Source organism: Alosa pseudoharengus, unplaced genomic scaffold, assembly GCF_046254945.1.
Source record: "Alosa pseudoharengus isolate Yale_2024_CS ecotype anadromous, Long Island Sound unplaced genomic scaffold, YU_APseudo_1.1 YU_APseudo_1.1_scf_23, whole genome shotgun sequence".
Taxonomy (NCBI): domain Eukaryota; kingdom Metazoa; phylum Chordata; class Actinopteri; order Clupeiformes; family Clupeidae; genus Alosa; species Alosa pseudoharengus.
Window position 1 is genome coordinate 24,420,257 of NW_027468685.1, and position 27,999 is coordinate 24,448,255.

The 27,999-nt window shown below is 42.2% G+C and overlaps 1 protein-coding gene across 2 annotated transcripts; it reads right to left on the reverse strand.

Annotated features, from left to right (window-relative positions):
* Window positions 1–454: 454 nt before the first annotated feature.
* dennd3a (DENN/MADD domain containing 3a) lies at window positions 455–24,853 on the reverse strand. Of its 2 annotated transcripts, XM_076302111.1 has the most exons (25): window positions 24,713–24,848; window positions 22,077–22,374; window positions 21,214–21,508; window positions 20,991–21,106; window positions 18,928–19,061; window positions 18,638–18,749; window positions 18,101–18,220; window positions 17,222–17,440; window positions 16,806–16,921; window positions 16,329–16,484; window positions 15,817–15,913; window positions 15,598–15,701; window positions 15,334–15,512; window positions 14,617–15,147; window positions 14,134–14,226; window positions 13,095–13,354; window positions 11,170–11,340; window positions 10,017–10,146; window positions 9,498–9,605; window positions 7,704–7,843; window positions 7,075–7,235; window positions 5,763–5,902; window positions 4,062–4,237; window positions 3,331–3,468; window positions 455–2,730 (listed from the first exon to the last, which is right to left on the reverse strand). In XM_076302111.1, the coding sequence occupies exons 2-25, from the start codon at window positions 22,158–22,160 to the stop codon at window positions 2,530–2,532; spliced, it is 3,981 nt and encodes a 1,326-aa protein (XP_076158226.1). In that variant the 5' UTR covers window positions 22,161–22,374; window positions 24,713–24,848; the 3' UTR covers window positions 455–2,529. The 2 variants fall into 2 exon arrangements, with proteins under 2 accessions (XP_076158226.1, XP_076158227.1); XM_076302112.1 differs by lacking the exon at window positions 14,134–14,226 and having other exon boundaries at window positions 24,759–24,853.
* Between the last annotated feature and the right edge of the window lie 3,146 nt (window positions 24,854–27,999).

Consider the following 27,999-nt stretch of genomic DNA (forward strand, 5'->3'; position numbering starts at 1 on the left):
ATCAATTAATCAGTTTATATTTTTAAAAATCCTGTTATGTCGCTTATTGTGTCACACGACTCCACCCTTCCCCCACAGTATAACACTGGGAGCACCTGTTTAGTAGTATTTTGAGTCCCCCTTTTGGGAAAACTGCCTTGCTTTAGGCCTGAAAAAAGATAAAAACACACTCTCAGTTTCTCCTTGTGCTGTGGGCTTTTTTTGTGTTTCTATGAAAGAGTCCTCCACAACAGCGACACTCCATATTCTATATTATTTTTGAGCCCAAGACCAGTTTCATTTGGAAATCACATTTTTCATCACAGTAGCTTATGAATTATGTAAGCGTACTGTCTCCCTGCCTGACATTTGCTTTTATCAACCCACTTACCACCTGAAAGAGAATACCATGTTTAATGTATGGCTTGAAAGAGGTGCAGATACACCACCCTACACACATAGACACACACACACACACGTGACGTGATGTTTAATGACTTTCAGATGTTTGCTTTGGAGCCAAGCTCTCTGTACATAGTGTCATTACAGAGGCAGAAGAGGCATCTTCCATCATCCATCTTGTGAATCCAGGGGCCTCGGCACACAGTTCACAGCACGCCCACACACCCAGTCTGATTAAGCTGTTTGAGTTTGCACTCAGGAGGGTTGAAATAAGAGATCCTTTGGTAGTATAGTCTTCAAAGCTTAGCTTCCAAGCTCAGACAGCAGTAACATAGACCAACATTTTAGTTTAGAACTCTCCATATATGAAGTGACGGTTATCTTTTTGGAGTACTTTAAATGTTAAGATTGAGCTCAAAGTAGTTCACATATCACATAATCTCATCCCCTACTCTCTGTGGAAAAAGACATCTGCAAATAGTAAAGTTGCAGATTGGGATTCCTCGAGATATTATTCTCAATCCCTGCCAGCAAAACTGTACTGGACTGGAATTAAACTGGGTAAGCCCCGGTCTGGGGAAATCTGCAGAATCCATTGTTTTTATAATCTTTAATCTGCAACAGGGTTTTAAGACCTTTAAACAAGCTGTGATCCATCTTATGGTGCAAACGTGAAGTGAATGTATAGAGTAAAAAGAAAACTATGAGAACACTAAAATCACTGTCATCACTGGTGAGATGGTATAAAGATTTGACATCTGCCGGGTTTTTTTGGCCTCAGAGGTTCTCAGATTGGATTAAAAACTCAGGCAACCAGATGGGTTTCCCGATTGCAATTTGGATGACTGTGAATTGAAATCACATGATGATGAGAAATCACATCTACACATCCAAAAGCTCCAGTTGATGAGATCCAAACACTGCAGTAATGTGCTATAAATCAGGTGCTATAAATCAGGATGAATAAATAAATATCAAAGTACAAAAGGATGTACAAATGCATATTACTACAGATACACTGTAAAACACACCTGGGGGAAATTCTCTCAACAATGTTTGTAAGTTAATAAAAGGTTAACTGAGAAAACACTGGAGAACCCTTTATTATTACCACAATTATGAAAGCACATAATGTAATCTCAAAACTGCCGCCCTGATTAAAAAAACATTGCTGATCTGAACTGATCTCAGCTGGTATTGTCTATAATGGAATGGGATGAAAATTTCTAAGTTTGAATGGCACTGTATGTTGAACCTAAAGTGCCCCCAAATGGGAAAAGTGTCATTTTAAGGTACGTTTAACCCAAATTAATGTATTAAAATGAGATTTAAAAAAAACATTGCAGCTCCCCTACTGGGCTGAAGTTGCAAATATCTTAGTGTTTGCACATGTTTACCGACCTCTAGTGGGCAAAATGGTAAACTGTAATTGTTGAGGTACTTGACAAAAATCTTTCACAAACAAGATTAAGCTGTAATGCATTCATTCCTCCTCTTTCGTATCAATTTCCCATTATAGTTTTAAGCTATCTTCAGCTAATACTATAAAACGTACATACATAAAGACAAGTATTTTATTGCTACTTTCTGGGTAAAAAATACTGCTGAGAACCATGCAAAATGGGAGTTTCCATAATATAAAGTTGACATGAGAAGTAATAATAATTAAAAAACATAGGTACATCATGTCTTCTGTACATACTAAAAGGTACTCTACAGCTAATAAATAAGGAAATGTAAATAAATTGAATGTGACATGACAGAGAATACTATATGACAATTTACACTGTAAACAGTTACAGCTGATTCACACAGCCCATAAGGATTGTTTCACAGAGTTTGATTTTCGGAGTCTAACTCCAGAAACACAACGTCTATTTGTCCTTGAAAGTCTTAGTGTGCACCTTGAAACAGCCCTTCATTTATACCGTTTTATAATACAGTATGCATCCTGATCACGGTCACCTTCAGCACCGTATAATACAGGTCTCCCTCTATTCTGCAGCAATGGCACAATTGTCCTGAGAATTGTCCAAAAATGTCCTGAATTGTACAGAATTGCCCTTCTCTCAGAATGGACGATCCCAGTGGTTGGATCAGTGCATTGATCCATTCACTGGACACATCCCCCCCCGGCACATTCTTTACCTACTCCACCTTCCAGATGGCGATCTTGCCATCCTCACGCGCCGCCCCGCTCAGCACGTAGCGGTCCTCAGCCGAGCACAGGGCCTGGACACGGTCGCTGTGCGCCACCAGCTCCTTCTCCACCAGGTGGCGCTCTGTGTCCACCACGTAGATCTTCCCCCGCGCCTGCCCCATGCTGCGCCCACGGCAACCCACCCAGATCTGTGACAGAGAAAGAAAGACAGACGGGAAGAGAGAGAGGGATGAATAAACTGACGGAGAGAGTAACTATTATGGAAGGTTCAATCTGAGGATAACACTGTATTCTGTGCCCCTTTTTATAGTTAAATTGCAAAAACATACACACAGACACACACAGCTAATCAAATGTCCACAGTAGTAATCCGACATACATATTTAACCTGACTGTCATCATATGTGACATGTCCCCAAAGCTAAAGTGGAAGATTGCCATCCCCCCACTCTTTGTGTAAGATTCAGAAAATGAAGAGAAAGATTCTAAGCTCCAAGAGCTTTGAAACCAACTCCATGTTCAAAAGAAAACGGAGTGGGTGGCTGTTCTCTTATATAATCCTAATTGTGAAACTCAAGAGTGCCAGGCATATTCTGGGACATACAGTAACAGTGTGTATATGATGTGTATATGATATTTTGTGTATATGATGTTCATAAATGGTATACGCTGGAGTGCTGCTTGTGGATACGTGCGTGCTGTAGGCCTACCTTGTGTTCACTTCACATGTTCAGCTATGTTTGAGCCAAGCCAAAGAAAAGAAAAAGTAAATAAACAATGTTGCTCACCTGGTTCTTGACCTTGATCATGCACAGCACGCCTGCACAGTCCTGCAGCTGGATGCGATGAAAGGGCTTGGTAAGATCTCGGCAGTGCCACACACACAGTTCATCAGCGTCTGCACAACCGCTCCACAACTGCTCCGTCTACACACACACACACACACACACACACACACACAAAAATAGAGATAAGATTACAAAGATTACAAAAACACACGCACACACACTCAAACATACATGCTGACATCACATACCGTATATGGGTGCGCACACACACACACACACACACACACACAGAAATACACATAAACACACAGTCTGTACCCCCAACAGTCAGCAGTCATCAAAGACAGCACATCAAAGTCACACCACTCAGTTCACCTAAACTCTCAGCACATGTCATCCATTAACCAGGACTTCCAACAAAGCCCATCTCTACAAGACTGGGCTGTTTGCTTAATGACCCATGAAGCTTGGGCAAGAGTAGAAGTAAGAATGACGGCAGCAGCAGGAGAAACCAAAAACAAAGAAAGAAAGAAACAAAAACAAAGAAAAAAGAGAGAGAAATGATGAGAAGAAAACAATAAAAAAAGAAAGCAAGAAAAGAAAAAATAAACACTTTGACCAAAAGAATATGCGCAGGTTCAGTTTAGGACGCTGATATGGAAAAGCTCTTTGGAGTCATAAGGAAGTGGGTGTTCATTAGCGCTGGGGCCGGAGGCAGAGGCGCTCCTCACCTCATTAAAAAGCAGGAAGCAGCTGAAGGAGCCCCTGCTGAGGCTGGAACCGCGGCTGAGGCTGGAACCACGGCTGATGGTGGAGCTTGGGCTGCCCTGGGGGTTCTGCTGAGGGAGAGACACGCGACGCTGCACGGCTCCGTTACGACGCACCTCCAGGATGCTGTCACGTGCACCTGTGGTGAAGAGGGAAGAAAGAGACTGATACTAAGGAACATTATGTTTACATAGTCTTTTGTTTGCTAAACTGAAACACCTATAGGAAAAGGCCTGCTTATATCACATCAAATGATATGTTCCTCCGTACAGCCCATATACATACTGGAACTCAACCTGGAACAGCTTTTGTTGAGTAACTGCAGATAATATGTTTATATAGAAACTACAAGACAAGGAGAAGGCTAGCAATGCTCGATGTGATGGCATATAATGAATCATTTGTACAAGGTGTGAATACAGCAGGTCAGAGGGATACACTAAAGTCCAAACAGCAAATCTGAAGGATTCTGAATAAGAGTCGCTCACCAGGGTTGGACAAGTACACAGATAGCCTGTGTGACTTAACCAGTATCACTGTTTTTATACTACAGTTACAGTAGGTTCTGTCAAACTATTTATAAATAGTTTATTAATTAATTTCTGATTGGACGAGAGGCATTCCATGATGTAACTCCTCTCCTAGTTACTCTCCACTGGCTCCCTATAGTGGCCAGAATTAAATTTAAATCTCTTACTTTGGCCTATAGGACACTGACTGGATCTGCTCCCTGCTATTTTAATTCAATGATCAAGATGTACATCCCCAACCGCCCATTGCAGCCTTCTGATGAGTGTCTGTTGTGTCGACCAGCCATAAACGCTAGGTCAAATTCAAGACTCTTTTCCTCAGTGGTTCCATGTTGGTGGAATGAGTTGCCCAGTGCTCTCCGTTCCTGTAATAGAGGCTTTCAAGAGGGGTCTAAAGGCATATCATGCACTTAGTTTATTAAGCGTTTCTTATGCATTATGGTTTGTATATTATTCTATTGTTTATATTCATTAGGTTATTTATTGATAGAATTGACCTCGTTGTTTATTATTACTATTCTCCTTAATGTAGTCTTAGCAACTTTTTAAATTGTTACTGTTAAATTTAACTATTGTATTGTTGTTATTTGTATGTCGCTTTGGACAAAAGCGTCTGCCATATCCCATAACCATAACCATGACTGGGGATATCCCAGGACACCCCACTCTGTCTCTTCACCATAAGCAATCACTCTGAATTTTGCATTGAAGGAGGATGAATAAACAAAAATGTTTTTAACCCTTAAAGGTGTAGGTTTTTGAACATTCTAAGTTCCGCAACAATTGAAGGTTCTAAAATTCTATGTTGAATTCAATGAACCCAGATATTCTTTAGAATGTTAATTTCCCAACATTCCCGTCACACCGGTGTGACGGTACTCCTTTAAGGGTTCCTGCATAGTTAAGTAGAACTGTTTGAGCAAAAGCATTATGGCACCCGTGGTATATCCCTTACCAACCCCACACTCACTCGCCATATAACTTAAATGCGTGCTGACAGTCTTTAAGTGCGTATGAGCATAATGGAACCCTGATTCTGTCTAAGGCAGCGATGTGCTGTGAGTGTGAGAGAGAGTGTGTGTGTGAGTGTGAGAGAGAGAGGGTGTGAGAGTGAGAGTGCAGATGGCCACTTACAGCACCATAGCCAGCCGTTGTGCACCTGCAGAGACTGGAGACGGTCACAGGACAGGCGGAAGTGTTTGCGCACCTGCAGCGTGGACACGTCCCACACTATGACCGTGCCCTCGGCGCTGCACGAGTACGCCACCAGCTGGCTGAGAGTAGAACAGACACAAACAGTTCCATTTCTAGCTCCTGAGGAGGCGTTATTCAGTAGCATCATACAGTACAGTACAGATGTACATTCATCAATCTGCTCCCCCAGGATCGACCTCTTGACCTCTTGACCTTAGTCCATCTACAACAGGGAAGTAGGACTAAGAGGATGCAATACAATGGATCTTTGCATACCATACAGTAAATCTACCCCTTATTACTAAATTTGATTTCTGATAGCAGCAAAAGTCTTCTAATGATACTACGTTAAGTGAGCAGCTTCAGAATGCTATATGTCTATTATATCTTTGTATGTTTGAAAAGGCACGTGTGTTGAAAGCAGAGAGGGCGTGTGTTTGTTCAGTGTTCATTACACTGAAATACAAACACGTGGAGGAAGGAAATGGCCTTTTGTCAGTGCGAGAGGTGTGGATATCACAAAAAAGTTCAGGCTGTCAGAATTGAGTCACAATATGCTGGAAATAACTGAGAAGTTTGCAAGTATTTATTACTGACTTCACTAGGGTGAACAAGAGTTATGCTGATGGAAAAGTCTCATTTAGTGCTAATTTAATGTCACTATATGAGGATTAAAACATGGGTTGATCATTACTTCATGCAGAAGTTAGACAATCCCCTCAATGCTCAGGAAAATGCTGTGATATAAAGCATGTCAATCACAAGTCTCACAAGAAATCATGACTTTTAATTTAAATGTCAGGCAATGTGCAAAGTCTAAAGTCTAACCGAAGCTAATTTGATAATGATGGAAAATCTATTTGCTAATTTCATACCACAAGCAAGATCCTAAACAAACCTCAGTGAGGCAGCTGAAAGCTCTCACACGCCACATCATGGCTTTAGTTCATGCACAAGGACTTTGCTCCTTGACTGATTTTGCATTTTGCTAAGCATTTAAATAAGGACTCGCTGTTTTAAAATATCAAATATCACACATAGTACACACACTAATCATTACTAAGGTCTTTTTGTGTGTCAGATGGGCTGGTTTTGATTCTGGTAACTTCCACATAGTAGGTAACCTTATGTCAACATTTCAAGCCTTAGAAGAATGGGTTATTCCCAGATGACTACATCCCAATGGACATTTTCCCCTTAGTATAACAAAAAACAGTCCTTTGTGCGTCACTGCTGTGATTACTTGCGTCACCTGTACTTGTCGGCGCGCTCCTCCAGGGCCAGGCCAGTGACCTCGCTGCGGTGCTCGGTCAGCTGCTTGTTGCAGGACATGCTGCGTGGGTTAATGATGTAGATGACCGAGTCCTGCGAGCCGATCCACAGCTGCTGCTGATTAACTCCCAGCATGCAGTTCTGGAAAAAGAAGAATGACCGTTGGTGTTTTTTTTTAAGTGCATTTGAAGTGTAATGACAGGTACTGACCAGGAGGTCGCAGCAGAGACCTCAGATCTCAAGGGTGGGTCAGGAATCAGGATAGAAAAAGAAAGAGGAAAAACAGCACGTGTGCCAAAAACTCTACGGCAGGAATTTTGCCTCATATCTATTTGTTGTCAATAAGATTAGATTCAATCTCTTCACTGGCAGCTTAAGTAGAAATGATAAACTTTGGTGTTTTGTGTTTATCGGTCATGAGTGAGTGCAAAATGATAATTTCCTAGTCTGTAAGCAAGACCACTAAAGCAGTGCTTTTGGATCCAGAGACCTATGTCATGCTATTTGGAACTACAGGTTTACAGGCTAGAGGTTAATGCCAATGGAAAATATTATAAACGATGTTGACTGTGATGTGTGCTTTCCCATCTTGGTTTCAGCCATCCTCACCAGTTGAGACGAGCCCACTTGGACTGAATTCTGCTGCATGGACCAGCTGGCTGCATCAAACACCACCACCTTCCCATCGCTCAGCGCACACCACAGCTTGGGGTTTCCACCACCGTCCGTGCCCGACACACCCAGCTGCCCTGAAACCAGAGGTGCCACAGTCAGCCCTACCACCAGCCTACACACGCCACCCTCACAAATAAAGCACTTTAGGCTTACTACTACAAACAAACAAACACCCCCAATGTAGTCTTCAGTTTTCAAAGCGAATAATTCGGTAAAGTTTAATAACATTCATTTGTTTTATGTGAAAAGTGAAAAGTGAAAAGTAGTCCTGAAAAGTAGTCCTGTATATGTATATTTGCAAAGTAGTGTATTTGAAATACACATATTGTATATTCCCATCTAGTGTTCAGTGATTAATGTGGTAATGTTTTCCAGTTTACCAATGTGGGCATTTGTTTTTATGAAGAAGCCCAGGCTTTGTGGATCAAAGACAGTGTGTCTGGCTGGCAGTCTGTCTTACTCACGCTTTCAGTTTACTGCGCCTACAGGGGAGGCCCAAACCCCTCTGATGTGTCACATCCTGTCTTTCTTTCACAAGAGAGGGGAAAAATAGTCTAGGAGCAACCTGGGTACATGCCAAGTGCCCAATGGAAAATGCGTGGCCTACATTCGGGCTATTGGATTGAAAAGGGGGCTCTGTTTTTAGTGAACGCCATGACCAATGCTACTGGGTCAGTTTGAGGCCCCGGTGTGTTGGCCATGTGATTCGCTAATGGAATAGAGACGAGCCAATGAGGGGCCAGGACTGACATGCCACTCGTGTAACGGACGGACTGCTCGGAGGTGGCTGAAGTGTTGCCTTGTTTGCCCTCCACTTGTGGTGTGAGGTAACTGGACACAGAGGCTCTTCTCACTGTGCCTGGAGCTCTGGTGCAAACGGCCTCACAACGAGACATTGAGGAGGCCAACAGTACCTCTGTGAGTGACACGTTTGAATGAGAGTGTCTCGTGCCTGTTTGTGTAAGTGACGTAGCTCTGTTTGCTCTGGCCTGGGAAAACGCCTTTAATGAGATTTACAGTGATGTTTTCAACACCACACTAAAACAGCAAGAGGCGACTTGGAAGTTTTTGTTTCTGTTGAAACAGCTATCACTACTAATGTGAGAATGTGTGTCTCTTTCGCTGGAAATGATTAGTACTACAGCAGATTGCAAAACCTTTGTGTTCACATATGTCCATAGTTCAAAGGGGTAATTATAAATCAGATACTACACAAGATAATGCGGCTAAAAGTTCTTGAGTGTCGGAAGATTTAAGGAAGTGAGTTGTCAAAAGAGCAGACAGTTCAACTATTTTTTTTAAGGCCAGCAGTGTCCTGTGGTTGCCTCTGCTGAGTATGCTTTGACGCTGTCAATTACCGTACGTGGATGTGTTTTCGGGTGACTGTAAGGCTAAGACATAGGATACCAGAGTAGGGTTACCAGGGCAACACTTCAAGCCAGCACTGCATTACACTACCCAGGTGCAAGCCTGCAGAACAGGTCTAACTTGGTTAAATGCCCTAAATGAAGGCATTTATTGAGGTTGAGTGTTACACACTTTAAATGCCCGCTAGTCTCCTCTAAGAATAAACACGGTATCGGTTTCTCAACCCGATATTTCGAGAATGAAGTCGTGCCTGATTGACGTAAGAGATACAGCTGAAAGGGACAAGTCATGTGGATTTGAATGAGTCACCTGACGACTTATGAGGGAGATAATGTGTCAATCTGGCAGTCAACAACTCACCTGGAGTGTACAGCAACACGTCCACAGCGTGAGGAGAAGTCTGGTCCAGGGACGGGTTGATCTTGTGCTTCAGGGTCTCCGCAGTGGTCTTGGGGATCATCATGGGCACTAGATAAGCAACGCACACAAAGAGTTCATTACTCTATAGCGAACGGTCACTTCTACATGTGTTTCCTTCTCTGGAGCTCACAGGTGCCTTGGAATGTGTCAGTTGAGATAAGATTCAATTACTTTATTGTTATTGTGCAGCGGTGATAACACATCAGAATAGTTTCCATCAAACAACAGCACAAACAGTAGTATATTGCCATAAAATAATGTTGGACAACTGTACATGTAAATAAAGAGTACAGTATATGTGTACAGAATGAGCTATGAGATCATTTTTATTCCCAGTAGCATATTGACATTGCAGTGATGACTGTGGTGGTGATGGACGCCAGGAGAGATACCGTAGCTGTGTAATGTGTATTGTTGTATGGGCTGGTTGTGTCTCAGGTGTCATGTATGGTGCCTTGCCTTCCAGTTTCATCTTGTCAAAGTAAGCCAGTTTAGAGGCAGCGTAGATGGCCTTCTGTGACTGGAGGCAGCCCACCACAGCGTCCATCAGAAGGGCATTGGTCAAAGCCTGCTGCATGTACTGGGGGTCCTGGGAAAAACAGACAACAAAGGGACTTTGTCTTCATTGTATCTGACACCATTTCGGTTCAAACGTCTGGACACAATTCTCCTTATCTTTCAGTCTGTCCATAGAACGGTCTAATTATTCACCCATCTCTCCAACTGTCCCTATTTATGCAGAAATGCCATCATCTCAAACACAGTCTCTTCTGCTTTGATTCTATGCCTTTTTTCCCCGCAAACAATTTTAGCAGTTTAGCCAGGCTGCTCCACTCACTTATGTATCTGTCTGCTGGTGTTCAGTTGTGGCTAGGTGTGGCAGATTTCAATTGAAAACACATAGAAAGTGATTAAATATGCCACCAAACGTTGTGTTTGGCATGACTGATGGAAATGCCTTTGTCTTTGGCATGTTGGTGATGGAGAGATAAAACACTGGACCGACTTTGGGCCGTAACTTGTTGCCTTTGGCACGATGACACTGTTTTGCTTCCCCTTGTTTATATGCTGTCAAGGTCTTGAATTAACAAGTAATGGCCTTCATATTTGTGTTATTATTTCAGTTAGAAGTAACACGGTAAAAGGGAAATGTCAACGAACGGAATTCTCAGGGTACCACCCTGTATTTTTCCATTTTTCCGTTTCACTTTTGCATTGCTTTTATGACTGTGTCCAGTTTTTCAGTGATACCTTTTAACATTTCAATTCAAAACAAACAATTCATTCCTGTGACACCTACAGTCTCTTTCAATGTTCCCTTAGTCTGTATCACAAGAACAATCAGTTCACGGTCACTCTTCACCACAGTCACTGGACATTTGTCATGAACAGGCTTCTCTCCTGGGAACACTCAAAATAGATGGGAGGCTATTTTATCCACATTTTGAACAATACCTCAGCCACTGAACCGCTTTCACATTCCTTCCTGGCCGAAATCATAGGTTATGAATGTAAGAACAAAGCGTTAGCACAGGCCATCTGAGAGTCTGACGTTTGACCTCTGACCTCTCGTACTGTAAAGGCCATTGAACAGTTTCAATAGGGTTTGCACCTTGTGCTCATCGGCCATCTTCCTCCCAGCCCACATCTCCTTGATCATGATCGCCCAGAGGTCACACTCGGACTTCAGATTGGCCTCGAACATCTCCTTCCTCAACGAGCTCTTGATCTTCAACGAGGGGATACGCAGGAGAAGGAAAGGAGCGGACGAGATCCTCACTTCCTGAAACGGGAATTCAAAATGCATCAACAACATATGCACACATTAAGAACACATTATTTTATTGTTTACTTGTCTTTTTTCATGCTTTATGTGATGTATAAAGATCAAATATTTCGAAGACCAAGGAAATATTTAAAAAGGGGGTAACTCATCATGAGATAATCCAATGAGCCATTCATGCCTTGTTTATGAGAGGCGAGTAGCGATGGGGTATGTTCACTGTCACTGTTTAAAGGTTAGAGTTAAAATGAGACGCTGCACTAAGTACAGCCTGCAGCCTTCCCTAATCTGCTCAGTAGACTAAAACTGATATTTCTGGTTTTAGTTGGTGGAGTTATGATATAACTTTGTGCAGTGCCCCCAAGAACCATTGGATCTCAAGGCCTTCCCTTTTCTCAAACTAAACTGAAGTTCTCATTTTGTTGATGAAAATGTTAATCTGTCAGATTCCCTCTAAATGACTCTGTCTTGAGGGGGAGCAGTGGAGCGTGTGGCTGCAGCGTCCGTACCACGCTCAGGTCCAAGTGCCCACGGGGACCCAAGTTCTAATCCAACCCACGGACATTTCCCAGTCCCACTCCATCTCCACCCCACTCACTTCCTGTCACTCTTCACTGTCCCGTCTGATCCTACTTGATCCTATCCTGATGTCCTCCGTCACCTTCACTCACAGACAATTGGCTGCCATTTCTTACATGCCATCACAGCTGGCCCACTGAGGTTTGCACTACCTTTAAAAACTACAGCAAGGAGTGTGAGAACTCAGCATGATACAAATGTCATATGGTCATGCCATATGCTTTATGTTCTTATATTGTATGCTATGCTTTATGATCTTATATTGTATGCTATGCTTTATGATCTTATAATGTATGCTATGCTTTATGTTTTTATATTGTATGCTATGCTTTATGTTCATAAATGTATGCTATGCTTTATGTTCTTATATTGTATGCTATGCTTTATGATCTTATATTGTATGCTATGCTTTATGTTCTTATATTCTATGCTATGCTTTATGATCTTATATTGTATGCTATGCTTGTATGCTATGCTTTATGTTCTTATATTGTATGCTATGCTTTATGATCTTATATTGTATGCTTTCTTTTCCATCTAGAGGAGTGTTTCTGAAACTTTTTCAGACGAAGGACCACTAACCAATAAAAAAGAAACGCACGGACCATCTAGCTGAAAAAAAAAAGATTAGACCTACTTCAACAGTAGGCTATAGGGCAATTCCATGGAAAATTACATTTTTGTAACATCCATAAGGCCAATAAAATGTGATGGTATGGTATGATGTGAATGATTACATGAAATTTGAGCATTTGCTATTTTTGTCTGATGAATGTAAATGAGAAAAAATGCACAAAAAATGTATGTTATCATTCACATCATACAAATGCCAAGGCATTTCACTGGCGTTATGGATGTGACAAAAAGTCCATTTTCCATGGAATTGCCCTATATTAGCCTACACAATAGGCCTACCTACTAAACCACCTTGCTTATTGTCTTTGCACTTTGCTTATTGTGTCAGTGGATTCATATGATTTAAACTGGCATATATTACATAGACAGTGTTGCAGAACTGTTTGGATTTACATACAAGTTGGTTGAATATTGCAAACAACTCATCTATATTATATTTTACCACGTCTGCTCGCGGACCACTTGGGATAGCTTGCGGGCCACCAGTGGTCCCCGGACCACACTTTGAGAAACACTGACCTGGAGGTTCACCCACTCACCTCAATGTCTCTGAACTTGGTGATCTCCACATAGCCCGGCCGCCCATCGGTCAACAGGAAGAGGCGGCGCTGGGTCATGGCGATCTTGCCCACGCCGTGGCTGGTCTTGACCGAGGACGAAAGCTTGTAGACGCACTCATTGGTCTCCAGGTGCTCCAGGACAGCAGTGGGCAGGTCCACGTCCTGGGCCTCGGCCTCTGTCTCCTTCCAGATGGTGTAGAAGAAGCGGAAGACCTCGGGGTCCACCTGCTTTTGCTGACCTGTTGGGGTGTTTGGGAATCCGGGGTCATGACTGAAAACGGCTGAGGCCCATAACCAGGCCTCTAGTGTTTCTCATTTTGAAATGGAGCAAGTCAATAAACTAAGATTCATGCAAGTAAAAAGTACAATATCAAGTGAATCCAAGGGTTTTAAAAATAGGTAAACTATATACCAAATGTAGGTCAGTGGTGAAAGTTATAAAACTCTTAGTTTTGGCACACGGAGGGCTACTGCATGTTTCTCTCATTAGTTCAGACCTACAACAGACCAGGCTGCAACTGTGAGTAAAAACTTCAACATTCAGCATTCACTTCAGCATAACCTTGTCAGACCAGGAACAGGCTTAATCCATGTCCGCACCACTGTACTACAGCACAGCCCATTACTAACACAAAGGTTAAGTCGCTTGTTGACATGCTTTTTTAAAACAAACTGAAGCAGAACACATTCCTGTGACCTGTTTGGAGGGCAGTCTATGTATGACCGGTGGTGAACCGTGCAAGCCACCAAATGCAAATGCTAGGGTAATTATTAACTAGCTTCTAGCAAGCATTGTCCAATGTTGTACGCACAGGCAGAAAGAAGGGCAGTCCAGAGGCTAAATGAAAACTGCTTGACAGTTGAAAAGCAAACAGGAGTAGTATACGTTTGAATCAGATATGCAAGTCCAGCAGTGCGCACACCAAAGCCATACACCCACAAGACGTACAGAGAAACAGAGTCAGACTGAACGGCGATGGGCAAAGCACACTCTGCAGCCTATGCAGGCTATGCTTACCATCTAGACCGGAATCAATGTAAAAAATAGACTGGGAAGAAGCCTTCACCGCAGTTTCCACACCTTGCCAACCCAAGCCAGGCTTACAAGTCTCTAGCGGAGGAAGTGAGGGGGGGGTCACTCACACATAGCAACTACAGTCACACACAAACATACCAGACTTAAGGCTCTCACACTTGATTGGTAAAAGTTAAATAATCAATAACACAGAGCTTCAATATGGGAGAGGTTTCAGGGGATGGCCCTAAAACGCACAGCAAAGCATGGGAATGTTAGGATCTGTGTTAGTCTGACTGCATTGAGAGCCTTATTATTTAAGGAATGAAGTTAATTCATTAATTCAATGTATTCTAAATACTTAAAGCAAACAGGCAATCACATTGTCCTGACAATAAAGGAGAATGATTCACTTGAGCGCCCCTCTTTGTTGGCCGATGAGACAGTAGAGCCCTTTGTTCTGAGACACAGCGGCTCTTCACTTACCCACAGTGAGGGCATCAAATAGCCTGTGGATGGTGTTCAGGTCCTTCACAATGCCCGACTCCTGGATGCGGCGCACAAAGTCGTCGCGCTGAAGGTGCGTCCGCGGCAGCTGGAATTTCTTGATGGTGGCGAAGTTGTCGGGGCGCGCCCGCTCGCCCTCGTGGTCCCTCTTGGAGCGGCTGATGAGCCGCGCAAGCTCCGGCCGCCGTTCGGCCTGGCCACGCTCGTCCGCCGCCAGCGAGTCCACCAGCGCCCGGACCAGCTCGACCGGGAAGATGTCCGTGTCCGTCTTGTGGAGGTTCTGAAAGTCGCCCAGTGCGTCCAGACGCTTGCCGGCCACGTAGCTGACGAAGCCGCGCATGTAGTGGTAGCGGGCCAGTAGGGACGAGTCCTCTGGACCCAAGCAGGACATGGCCTTCCCCAGCTGACTGATCATGTCCGAGTAGTAGTTCTGAACGTACACGTAGGAGAGTGGTGGAGGAAACTCAGGGAGCCGGAAGGTCTTAATGGGTTTCTGAGGAGCCTTCACTTCTGGTATGAACAGAGAAACCCACGATGAAGAAAGGTGTCATCAACATCATTGTAAACACATCATGTCAATCATGTGTCAATCATGTGAATTAAACAATCATAAACTATATCGTATACAATAGTGCAAGCTGTATCTACTACATAAGAATCTAACAAGTATCTCTAAATGAGGGACTTTTTTGCTACCTCCATTCAAGGTGACTTTCTTGAGGGAGGTCTTTCTGACACTGTCCATGGGAGCTCGCTCTGCTAAATTGGGCAAACTCATGCCTAATTTCCTACTAAGGCGGTTCTCTGGAGTAGTGCATTTTCGAGCCATCTCCTGCATGTTGGGCCTCCGAGGTACATCCATCATGGTCCTTAGTCTGAGAGGGAGACAAACCACTGGAGTCACTGACCATTATAAGCCGTTAGACTGTAACATGAGAATTGTACTTTTTATTGATTTACTTGTGGATGTCTGATCTTGTGTTCAGTTCCATGCGAGAGAAAGAGTCCATCTTCTTATTCAGACGATCTCGCAGAAAGGAATGGAAGATGTGGGTGTCCAAAACCTTTGAGACCAGAAAGTGAAAGTGTAGTTAAGTGCAAAAACGTAAAAATAAATGTCACATGTTTGAATGTAAGGACCCCTTCAAACACCACAACTACATATTTAACTGATAGTACCTTCTTGTAAAACGTCTGATCAGCTGGTTCTCTGCATTTTAAGAACTCCTCGCTGTTGAAGACTCTGTGTTCATAGTTAAGATGATCATGTACATCTCTAATTAAAAAAAGAAAAGAAATGAGTTTGACACCTGAACCAAACCACTTTGGCAGTTACAGTATTCACTCCAATTTAAGGTAGGGGATTATGGAGTGTAAGGTGTTATGAGGTGTAATCGGTCTGTATCAGACGTTAGATATCGATCATTTGCCTTTCCTTTAACATCACAAATGAGCTATATACCTACTGAACTAACTAATATCTCCATATATCAGAACATATCCCAAAATCACAATATACATCAAAAATAAAACAGGATTCTGCCTCTAGAACTATGATTAAATGAAATGTTATCTTTGCTTACTCATTATAAACTATTAATCACAAGACATTCATAAAGCAGCTAATGGGAAATGTATCAATTTAATCACACATTCCGATGTATGGCTGACACAGGAAGTCTGTATTTAACCTGAAGATGTTGACGATCAGCTCCAGAGTGATCCTCTGAATCTCAGTGTTGAGTGTGTGCTGCCACTGTCTCCTCTGGGCGCGCAGGTCATTCACGTCAGTGCCCGCACCCAATCGACACACTTCCAGGTCGTAGTGTATCTGCAAGCCCTCCACCCTGCAAACATAAAGGCTTGTGCATAGTTATCGGGTCACTTGCACAGGGGCAACTGGAAAAACTTGTCTACGACTGGTCTGTACCACTGCATTGTCACTATCCCCACGGGGAACAGAGTGGATACTAACAAAGCCCTGAACCTCAAACTGAATGAATGAGCCAAAAACACATTACATAACTTGTGTCCACTGCCTGTTTATTTCCAATGTCAACTGTTTAAGCAAAAGATTCTCTATTCCGGGGTGAGCTATTTTGCCTCTTTAAACAATGAGAGTGTCCAAGTCTTTTAGTTAAGAGCACAGTGTCTGGTTTGGTGCATACCGTCTTGTGAAGCACTCCCTGGCAGCCCAGGGCGTCTCTGGCAGGCCATGGTGGTCTGCACTGGAGGACGATACTATCCCCTCATCGATGTGGATGAGAATCAGGTCATCTGTTTCCTGTCGGGTCACCGAAAGATCACACAGTCAGACACCCATCATAACTTCATAGCAAACAATTCTGTAGAAAACAGGATCGGTACAGCAAAACAGACTTAAAGATCTCAGATAATCCCCTAACGGACACACAATCGTGCATGTCCAGATCCTTTTCCTGTCCCTGATTGGCTGAGTTTACTGGGTTCATTTAGCCAAGGCGATCAAACTCACAATCTGAAGGAAGCACAGCACAAGATGGAGTGACCGATTAACCGAGCAAAGCTGGTGGCTGGTTGCATTGGCCAAAAAGGGTGCACATACCGCAGCCACTTCCTCGAAGTGTTGCGCGTGGCAGCCCATGAGGTAGGAGGTGGGCGCCATAAGGAAGTCGAGCATCTGGTGGGAGAGGATGGGCACGAAGGGGTGCTGCCAGTGGAGCGGGTGGATGAAGCGCATGAAGCACTCGGCCACCAGGGTGAGGCGCGCCCAGTCCGAGGACACAAACACCACCCGCTGCTCCATCAGGATGCTGGTGATGATCTATGGGCCAGATGGGGAACAAATTTAACTACAAATACATTTAACACTGATAACAGTTGGCTTGTTAGATATCTGATGTACCGTGTCAATATATTTAGCTACATCCTGCTGTGAGAGCTGTTTTACTTTTTTGTGGGTTTCTGACCCAGATAACAAAACGGCAGAGTGAGTAGATTGGTAAGTATTATATACCACAAAAAACAGCAGACTGGGCCTTAGAAACCTGATTAAAGATATTAGGTCTACAGGAGGGAAGATGCTGGTAGAGGTCAGGTCAGGAGAGGCTATTTTCCCAAGGATTTGTGGGGAGACTCCTCTTGACAGGAGGCCAAGGGTGGACTGAAGTGAAAGTAACTTGTAATTGTTCTCTAGGCCCACTTTCACTTTAAAGGGATGCATCTGTTGTTCATTAGAATGCCTTTGGAGTTTGTCACAGCACAGTCAAACTAACATGTATCCCATTATTCTAATCACATGAAAGAGGCTAAAATAGTACTGGACTGGGTAAGCAGTTGCATGAAATACGGTAAACCAGGGTACATTTCAACAGTACATGACAGATGCCAGATACAGTATGTGCCATCAGATTCATTAAAACTACTGTATCCAGACCAACTGAAGAGTTTTATTAAATGGCCAGTGTTCCTTTCCTGGGCTCACCTCCAGGAGTTGCTGCGGCCTGAAGCACAAGAAAGGTAGATGAAGGTCCAGGTCAACGGCCGGTCGCTCCTTATCCTCGCGAGAAGGGAGGAAGATCTGAAGCGGTCGGAGACTAAACACCTGAACACAGCCGAGCAGGCAAACAGACACACCGTACACAAAAACATTTCCTATAATTCAGTCATTTCATTTCAGTTGAACTCACAAATGCTAGCTTACCATTCAGTCACTCTGGAACAGATTCCTATACATGAATTAAGCCTAATCCTAGACTAAAATAAAACTTCAATGAAAATCTCCAAGCTAAAACTAGGCTTAATCCACGTATGAAAAACAGGCCTGAGTTCTGAGTTGAATGCATCTGAATGCATTCTGAGATTCATGGCATAGGAAAAATAACACACTAGTAACTCAGCTGAGTCAGCTGAAAGCTATTGTGAAGGCACTGGCTAAAGCTGCTATTAAATGAGAGCAAAACCGACTTTTGTGTCTCTTTCTCATAGCTCATGCTGTGGGGCCACACTAGCGAAAGCTTACCACATGAAGCTGCCCAGGTGGAGGGATGGGCACGAGTGCCAGTTTGGCTGTGAACTCCTTCACCCTCTCCTCAAAGTCCACCATTCGGCAAGTCCGCAACTGAATCAGGAGGCTGGTGGTACAGGTTCACATGACAAAAGCAAAGAACCTCAGTGAGCTGTATAATAACTTTAGAGAACCAGCAGGAATCAAAGCAAAGAACCTCAGTGAGCTGTATAATAACTTTAGAGAACCAGCAGGAAATGACGAACTGAGAGAGAGACAGGGAGAGAGCAGTGGGGGCGACCTACCATGACAGACAGTCCCTCAGGGCATTGTAATAAGGGTACTTGGAAATGACACAGATGGCGTATGTTGTGTAGAGTCTGGGCCCTTTGGGAGATGTCCAGTGACCATTTTGATGTCCATGTCCATCTTGAGAAGCCTGAAGTAGGATAGATCAAATGAAACCTGTAATTCTGCACTATACCATAGATGCTGACAGAATGTCATGTGTGCAGTGATGTGTGATATGTACTGATGTGATGTAAGTCTGTCCCTCTATGGGGCCCTTACGCCACAAACTTGGGGAAGAGAATTACGGACGTAACTGAGTCAGCAACCTAACGATGGTCACTTCTCCTGTGGTTAGTCAAGGACAAGCATTTCCTCACAGCTATGAGACGGCAACTTAGCAGTTAAACGATTTTCAAATAGGTTTACTTTTCTCTAAATATGTCTACTAAAGCAAAGTAAATGGTCATACATTTGAAGATATAAATGCACGGCTCTAACTATCTATTACACCGTTGTCAAAAGCTATTCGCTATGCACACTACACTCTACTGAAATTCTCAAAAATGCAAAAATTTGTTTCACAGGGTTTGGCCCAAAGGGTGTTGACACTGGTGTGGTGTATCAACTAAAGAAATGAACCATACAAATCATGGTAATATAAACACACAAAATATATAAAATATACAAAATCCTCAGAAGGCCATTGAGCATATAGACTCCCTTTGTAAATATCCAAAGTGCAAATAAGCACAGTTAAAATAGTTTTAGGCCTGTCAATATGCTGATGTGCCACAGTGACGCAGGTACAAAATTCTCACCGTACCAGCTTACTACACCATTCACCCATCACGGAATGCAGAAGCATCTACAACTTTCATTTGGACATAATTCTCGCTTAGAACTTAGAAAAAGTGGATTTTAGCTAAGGTTTGCACACACTAGCAGACGTCCTACACTTTTCTGGAATGCAGACATTGTGCTCTGAGCCCCAGAGTCAGGGGGTTTGCCCAAATATAAAACAGCTGCGGAGCAGCTGTGGACTCATATCAGAGCAGGCCTACAATCTGGATTATCAGGCCTATATCTAGGGCAGTGGTTCCTCAGCGGTGTACCGTGGATTTTGAGGAACCCAATGCTTTTTTTGTACAGGCTTGTGAAATACACTAGATGGGAATAATAGAAGGGCTTTAAATGCAGTTAGAGATTTACAACTTTTTTTTAATCTGGTCTTTAGTAGGCTATCATTCTCAGTTTGATTTCATGATGTGAAGCTTAGATCCATCAAGCAAATCATTCTAGGCAAGCTTGCCACAATAGCTTTTTAGATAGATATATCGCAATTGCTAGATTTAGCAACTTTTTCACCTGCCTGGTTGAGCAAGAGCAAGAATCTAGTGCCAATTCTGAGGACTCTCACACCCTTTCCCCATTGTTGTGCAACCTTTCCCGATCTGTGAATATTGTCATAACTTGCAATTTCTGTGCTCAGCTTATGCACACTCTCTATGTAATAGACAAAATATGGGCATATGAGAATGAACATCCCTGGTAACAGCCTATAATAATGTGTGACATTCAACATAATCAGTCACCAGAAGTCGGTGTGCCTTGGCATTTTGGTTTGACATTTAGTGTGCCTTAGCCCAAAAAAAGGTTGAGAGTCTCTGATCTAGGGTATAATGTCGAATCGACAGGTGGTTTATCATAGCTCAGACAAAAGAAGTGACAGAGGCACAACACTGTTTAACAATAATGTTGTCCTAATGTTTGCAAAGAAGTTACTGAGATTCGTACTTACTTACTGACAAACTACAATCTAAACAAATTACAGCTGAAATCAGAAAAACAATTTATCACCATCACTCATCTCTTTTTTCACACAAAACCAGCTTTCCCACTAGATAGTGGTTTACTTGCAGTTGGAATCTTTGAATACAATCAAACTATCATATGCAGATCAAGTGTCAGATTTCCAACTTACAAACATTTCCTCACATCCCGAGGTTAGCAGATTTGCCTTTATGGCTGCAGCAGGAGCATGGTCATGCTAAGCGTTAGCATTTATTAGCATACCCACCTGTATGTGTCTGTGGTACTGCACCACTACCCCATGCGTCCGGTTCCCAAACACGTCTGTGAACACCAGGAAGTGGTAAGAGTCCTCTTTGCACTCCTCGGATATTTTAAGGCCCTCTGCATAAAAAGGAGAACATAATATTTAAATCACCTGAGATAGTCCCCAAAGGTTATGAGTGCACATTGCGTTGGGTGAATTTCCGGTAGTGGTGGTGGTGCGTCACCTGGAAAACACAGCTGGGGCAAAGCGATGAGGTCAATGTCCTTGGGGACGCTGACATCCTCCGTGGTGGCGGCGACAACAGTGGTGGCAGGGGGCTCCCCGTCGCCCTTTGCCAATTCCCTGGAGGGTGTGGTGACCCTGTCACGCTTCTTCTTCATGAATGAACGCCTCTTCTGGATGCGGCTGAAGGCCGGCGCATGGCCAGGACTGTCGCTGGAGCTCTCCTTGCTGACGAAGGGTGGCGCATGCACCTGCAGCACTTCAGGGTCCAGCAGGGGGAGGTCTTTGTACCGAGCCTGAACAGTACAGAAATTAAAGGACATTATTCACTGAGACTTCTACTTGATCTTTAAAAGTTAATTGTTTCAATGCATTTTACATAACCAAAGTCCTGAAACCCCTAGGGTAAGCACAAAGGTGGTTGCTTGGAAACCATTCAGGAACAGTTTGAGACAACTGTGATCAGGAAACAAACCTGACCAGAGCCCAGCTAAAAAGGTGGACCCATCTGCCTAACACACTTTGCCCAAGACCTCTACCTATAAGCAAGGTTTTACACATAAATGATGTTTGAAGATATGTAAATAAATGCATCGAGGCTCTTTAAGATTGATAGATTAGCAGGTACATTACAATGGTTATGGGTTCCCTTGACAAGAGGTTAACTAGCCTATGTTCAGTATACAAAGTTAAATTAATCTAGAGTTCAGTCATTTCCTTTCTATTTAGCAGTTCTACCTTTAACACACAGGGAAATCTGCTGTATAAAGGACTTTGACAGATAAGGAAATCCAGCTCTTCTAAACATAAGGTGCATCATACTCCAACAGACCCAATCAATACCAATCCCAGTCATGTGCTTACCTGAAGGAGCTGTTTGAGTTTGTCCCCTGCTGCTCCAACAACCACACAGGCCTCCACAAATCCTGAGGGGATGTTATCCGCCATCTGGACCTCGTGAGTCGCACGTTTTGGTGGAACAGTTCAAACGTGCTCAGTATCTCTGAGCTCGCCTACTGTATGTGCCTTCACAGTGCTGGTGATAGGCGTACACATGCAGATGATATCCTGTGCCTCCCTCCACTTCTGCTTCTTCTTTTGAACGCACCACAGTTTCTAAACATTGCCATGCACTTAAAGGAGGTGCTCCAAGACCATGAACCTGTTTGGATACAGAGAAAGAGAGAGAGTATTGATATTGGGAAACTCTGATAATCATCATTGAGGGGAAATGCTAGTCTATGCACGTCGTCTTGCTGTGGAGGACGACAGAGGATGACTCATTGGCAGAAAAAAGTGATATCACAGACCAGATGTTACAACACAGTCACTGAAGTGTTAAACCACAATCTAAAAACGGGTGTTGAGTTAGCAGATGTCTACCGTAAACCACAGGAAATGAAGAAGATTCACATTCACATTCTCTGACTAAAAAATAATTCATTTGTATGTCTCGGAATAAATCCGAAATAAAGCAAAAACCTACATCTGTATAAGTATTAGTTTAGTTAAATTCGACATAGATCCCAAGTGTAAAGTCAGGTCAATAGGCCTACAGACAGAGGTGGGCGCAAATACATCAAAAACTATTTTGTTACAAACTACAAATACTGGCTCATAATATGTAACATAATATGTAACAAATATAAAATACAAAATAGTGATGTGATAAATGTATTTAATTAAAATACATATATGCATCATAATATGTAGCAAATATAAAATACAAAATAATGATGTGATAAATGTATTTAATTAAAATACAAGTAGTTAGTAATTTGAAAATACAAAACTACCCACACAATAATCATGGTATACCAACTTTTAAAAGAAACTACAAGACATATCATTGAAAATGAATACTATTTTCTGACTGGCTGGCAGAGGGATATAAATATTGTACTTTGGGGCTCCTATGAAGTAGATCTGGTAAAAAAAAAATTATCAGTGTCCTATATCAATGTAAATGATGACTGAACTGACAAGAAGCAGACTTTGCAACAATGAAATCAACTGTAACATAACAAACTACCCACCATCATTTCCGTAACCAATGAATGTACAGTAGGACGACATTTTTAACAGGTCGGCCTCTTTTTAAACTGAACTGCATTTCCCTTTTTGTGCTATAAATGCATGCCTATTGCCTACATACTGGCAACATGGGGGACAACCAGAATAACACCCTGTAAGATGTCCTGTATGTGTTAACTATCTGTAGGTGACTGCCATACTGACCCCATGCCAGTCCATGGCACCCCTTACCAGTCGATCCATTGCATGACAGGGGGAACTCAGAGTAGGAGAGACATACTGTACAGTAGCCTAGATTTAAACATTTGATGTGGTCCAGATAGTGCTGCCAGAAATTGAACTTATGACCTGTTTTCTGGCACTTCACCAGTTGCAACTCTGCAATTTAGATGTGCCTCACGAAAAGACACACTGTGTGGGACTGTGTGAGGCCACTGACCGACTGTAATGAATTAGGACTGGAACTGATTTTCTCAGCATGATCGAACAGGCCCTGAATAAAAAGATGCTGTCTCCGGTATCTTCCACATCTTCCCAGGCAGCCTGGCATCTATCATCTATGCACCAAATGTTCTATCAGCATTTTGTAGGTTTAACTACAAATATCACTGGTATGGTACTGGTATGGCCTAAATTATAGGCCTATCAAATTCACAAATTAAGCAACACTGTTCAAATTGTGATATATTTTAATAAAAAGGCAAGTTTATCTAGAAATGTGAAAGGGATAACTATAAAATATATTCCCTTCCAGGTCCAGTTTTGCTTAATAGCCATGAAGCAGTGCTTAACCTCCACCGAAATTTCTGAGGGACCCTGCCAGTCGTAAGCCCATCCCACTGGTACATCTGGATCCCATCAGATGGGCAGGCCTGGAGATTTTAACTTTACTGAGCAGGAATCCAAGCATCAGACCGCTGTCGGCAAGATTTGGCTAGTCCATTCTCCGTAATTACAGGGACACGCACTTTATCATCCCACGCAAAGTCCACAAAACGGTTCCAAGTCAGGCGCCGTTTGAGCCCTCGTCTATATTACTATAGGCTAACCTACTAATACCGCTGTTAGAGCCTCCTCTCCCTCTAAAGCAAAACTATATTGTTTCATGCCACTTGCAAGAAGCAGCATCAGAATCAGAGATAAGCTATAAGGTCTTCCCCCTAACTTATCACTTGTCATGTATGTGGTGAGGGAGGAGGAGATGGGAGCTTAGTTAATTATAAACAACATGAGACATTCCAGCTGGAAGGCACCGCATGACACTGATCAGAAGTCCGAAATTCAGATGGCCTGCCTACCATAGCCTACAGTGTAGCGACATCAGTCACACAATATATTAGACTAGCCTACGGTTATCGGTAGTGGACTAAGCTCATGCAGAATGTCAGTTTGATGAAAGTGAATAATGTCACTAACCAAATACTATCATATTATTAGTATACAGAAAATGCAACAATATAGCCTACCTCTTATTATAAACACTGCCCTTAATCGAAGGTTAAAAACACAGACCTGATCAAGCTAATCCAAGACGCGTGAGGCGGATGTCCTTTATAGTTACGGTCCCAGGTGAAATTTTTTGAAAATCGCTCGAACGCAATCTGATGTGAGGAGGACGTCTCAAGTCAAACTTTCTTTCAAAAGGAGGCGGGATTCGTGGAAGTGAAGTAGGCTACCCACTAGGCTACACCACTCCATCTAGGCTAGTCCTACTTCCTGTTGTAAACAACCCGGTTTATTTCATTTGTCCCTAAAATATTTCGGAAAAATTAACACATTATACCCCCACCAACTTCAATCGCTCATTGAGCTGTAACCCAATTTTCACCCCCATTCATATTTCACTAGGCTAGTGAATCAACTCTGTACGCCACCTGGTGACTGGGTGTAGAATAGGCTAGCCTAGGCATAGGCTACTTCTAGGTGAAATTGTTATAAAATATGCATAGCCTAAATTTGACAGTAGCATACATTACAGCACACATGTTTTCTAGAAGGTAGCATTTGAAACAATGCCGCAACATGCTTTTAAAATTAGCCTATAATGTTTTGAAAATATGTGCATATTTCCTAACATACAAATACAGAAAATAGTCGTCAAGACACATGTTTATAGCCAGGCCTAGGTCTACTATAGGCTACCTCTTCTGAATTTTTCTTTTCTATTTTCAACTGGTGCTGTTGTTTGTTTGTAGTTTGGGAGGAATGCACCACTTGGTAATGCTTAATGAACATGTAATATTATAGCCTATATGTAAAGGATGTAAAGGATATTTTGCATTTGCATTTGCTCCTCTATTACTTTCATAATTATTACCGGTAGGCTATATCTTTTTCTCAGTGTTCCTACACATTCTCATTCCAGGAAAGTGTTAAGAAGTCTTATTGATAGGGGCAATACTACAACCCTAAAACAGAAAAAGTTGGGACATTGTGTAAAATGTGAATAAAAACAATGTAATAATCTGAAAATCTCTTAAACTCATATTTAATTGCAAAAAGGAAACAGACAACATCAAATGCTGAAAATTACAAATTTGACTATTTCATGGAAAATATATGTTAATTTCGACTTTGATACCAGCAACATGTTTCAAAAAAAGTTGGGACGGGGTAACAAAATGCTGGAAAAGTTTTTTGGGGAGTTAATCATCTACAGACATAATATTATTAAAACATTTAGAGAATCCAGAGAAATCTTTGCAAACAAGGGATAGAGCTGAAAAACACTTTGGATGGCCGTGGTCTTTTGGACCTCAGATGGCACTGCATCAACACCAGACCTGTTTCCAGACCTGTCATTGTATGGGCTCAGGAAAACCTCTGATAACCATTGTCTATGTGCACAGTTTGATACTTAATTCAAAATCTGCAGCCAAAATTGTAACAGATAAAATTGTATTGAGACATGATACAGAAAATACCACCCTCTTATCTGGGCCTGAGCTTGTTTAAAATGGACTGAGGTAACATGGAAAAAGCTCCTGTGGTTAGACCAATCAAAGTTTGCCATTCTTTTTGGAAATCATGGACTCATCTGGGCTAAAGAGGAGAGGGCCTATCCAAGTATCCAACCTATCCAACTTGTTTTAGTGCTCAGTTCCAAACCCAACATCTATGACGGTGTGGAGGAGCATTAGTGCCTACAGCTTTTCCAGGGACTAGTACCTTGAATATTTCAGGAAAACAATGTCAAAATGAATTATGCACATATTTAAATAGTATTTCTCCATAGAGGAAGAGTCCAGGTGCTAAGATGGACTGTCTGCCGTTCAGATTTGTCAAATTAGGTGCATAATGGAATGAAAAACATGACTAAGAATACCCCAGTTGAGCAACTGAAATCTGGAAAATCCAGACCCTGGTACTGAAATCCTATATCGGGGAGTAATGGGACAACATTTCATTCTCAGAACTGTAGCAAATGGTCTCCTCAGTTCATAAACATTTACAGAATTTTGTGAATGAAGAGGTGAAGCAGCACAGTGGTAAACATGCTCCCGTCCCAACTTTTTTTTAAACATGTTGCTGGCACCAAATTCAAAATTAACATATATTTTTCATGAAATAGTCCACATTTTCATTTTCAACATTTGATATGTTGTCTATGTCCTTTTTGCTGCTAAATACAGGTTTACGTACTTGTACGAGACTTGTATATTATCACATTCTGTTTTTATTTACATTTTACACAACATCCCAACCTTTTCTGTTTTGGGGTTGTAGACTGCCAGATAACCCAGCTAACTCTAGTCACAAAAAGCAACTGGATAACATATGTGCATCATGTATAATATATTTCAAGATCGTCATGGGTTTCTTACGAAACCATTAAAGTTTTCTTATGGATTTCTGCAGCAATTATAAAGGCAAAGAATATGGTCACAAGATGGCAACATTTAGTTACATTTGCAGAAAACATTTACATCTGCAGTCCACCAGGGGGTGCCAACATCCTGATTCACAACAGGGAAAAGACCGATGTGCTAGCAGCAGTGTGACAACGTATTGGCACAAGATTACACATACACTAGAGGCTCACACCAGTCAGTCAGCCTATATCACCCTATATATTTTTTAACACGTGGACACTGAATAATAATAAAAAAAAAAACACTTAAGTTTTAGTTTCTAAGGCCCAGAGGTGGACAGTATAAGTACATTTACTTAGTTAATACTTTACTTGAGTATTAATATTTTTGGGAAAACTCCACTACATTTGAAAGACAAATACTGTACTTTTGACTCCACTACATTTGAAATATGAGCATGAAGTACTCGTTACTTTTCACCACATTTGATTCTTTAAATGCAATAATGCGATCATCTTGAAGTTAATTTTTTCAATAGTTAAATTTGAACTTGGCTGAATTGGCTGTGGTAATGATGGTGACAATAGATTTCTTATCAGAACATCCTCCATTTAGCCTGGGAGAACCCAGACAAACCTAGCAATTGAGATTCGAGAAGTGGTCTGGTGTTAACCAGGCTATCCTCCATGGCCATTGCGAAATTGGAATGAAATTTTGACAATCTGGCATTCACCACATAGCTATATCTTTAGCCTACATTATTAAACGATAAATAATCTACTCATAATGGAGTTATCTGGTTTTATATTCGGTAGTGAGAATGTTTTAGATTTGTGAACAGAGAATGAATAATGGTTTAAATTATATTATTGCATCCATTTGAACAGTTGCAAAGTTACGAAAAAAGGTAATACTTTTTTGTTGGATGTAAGGAACTAAAG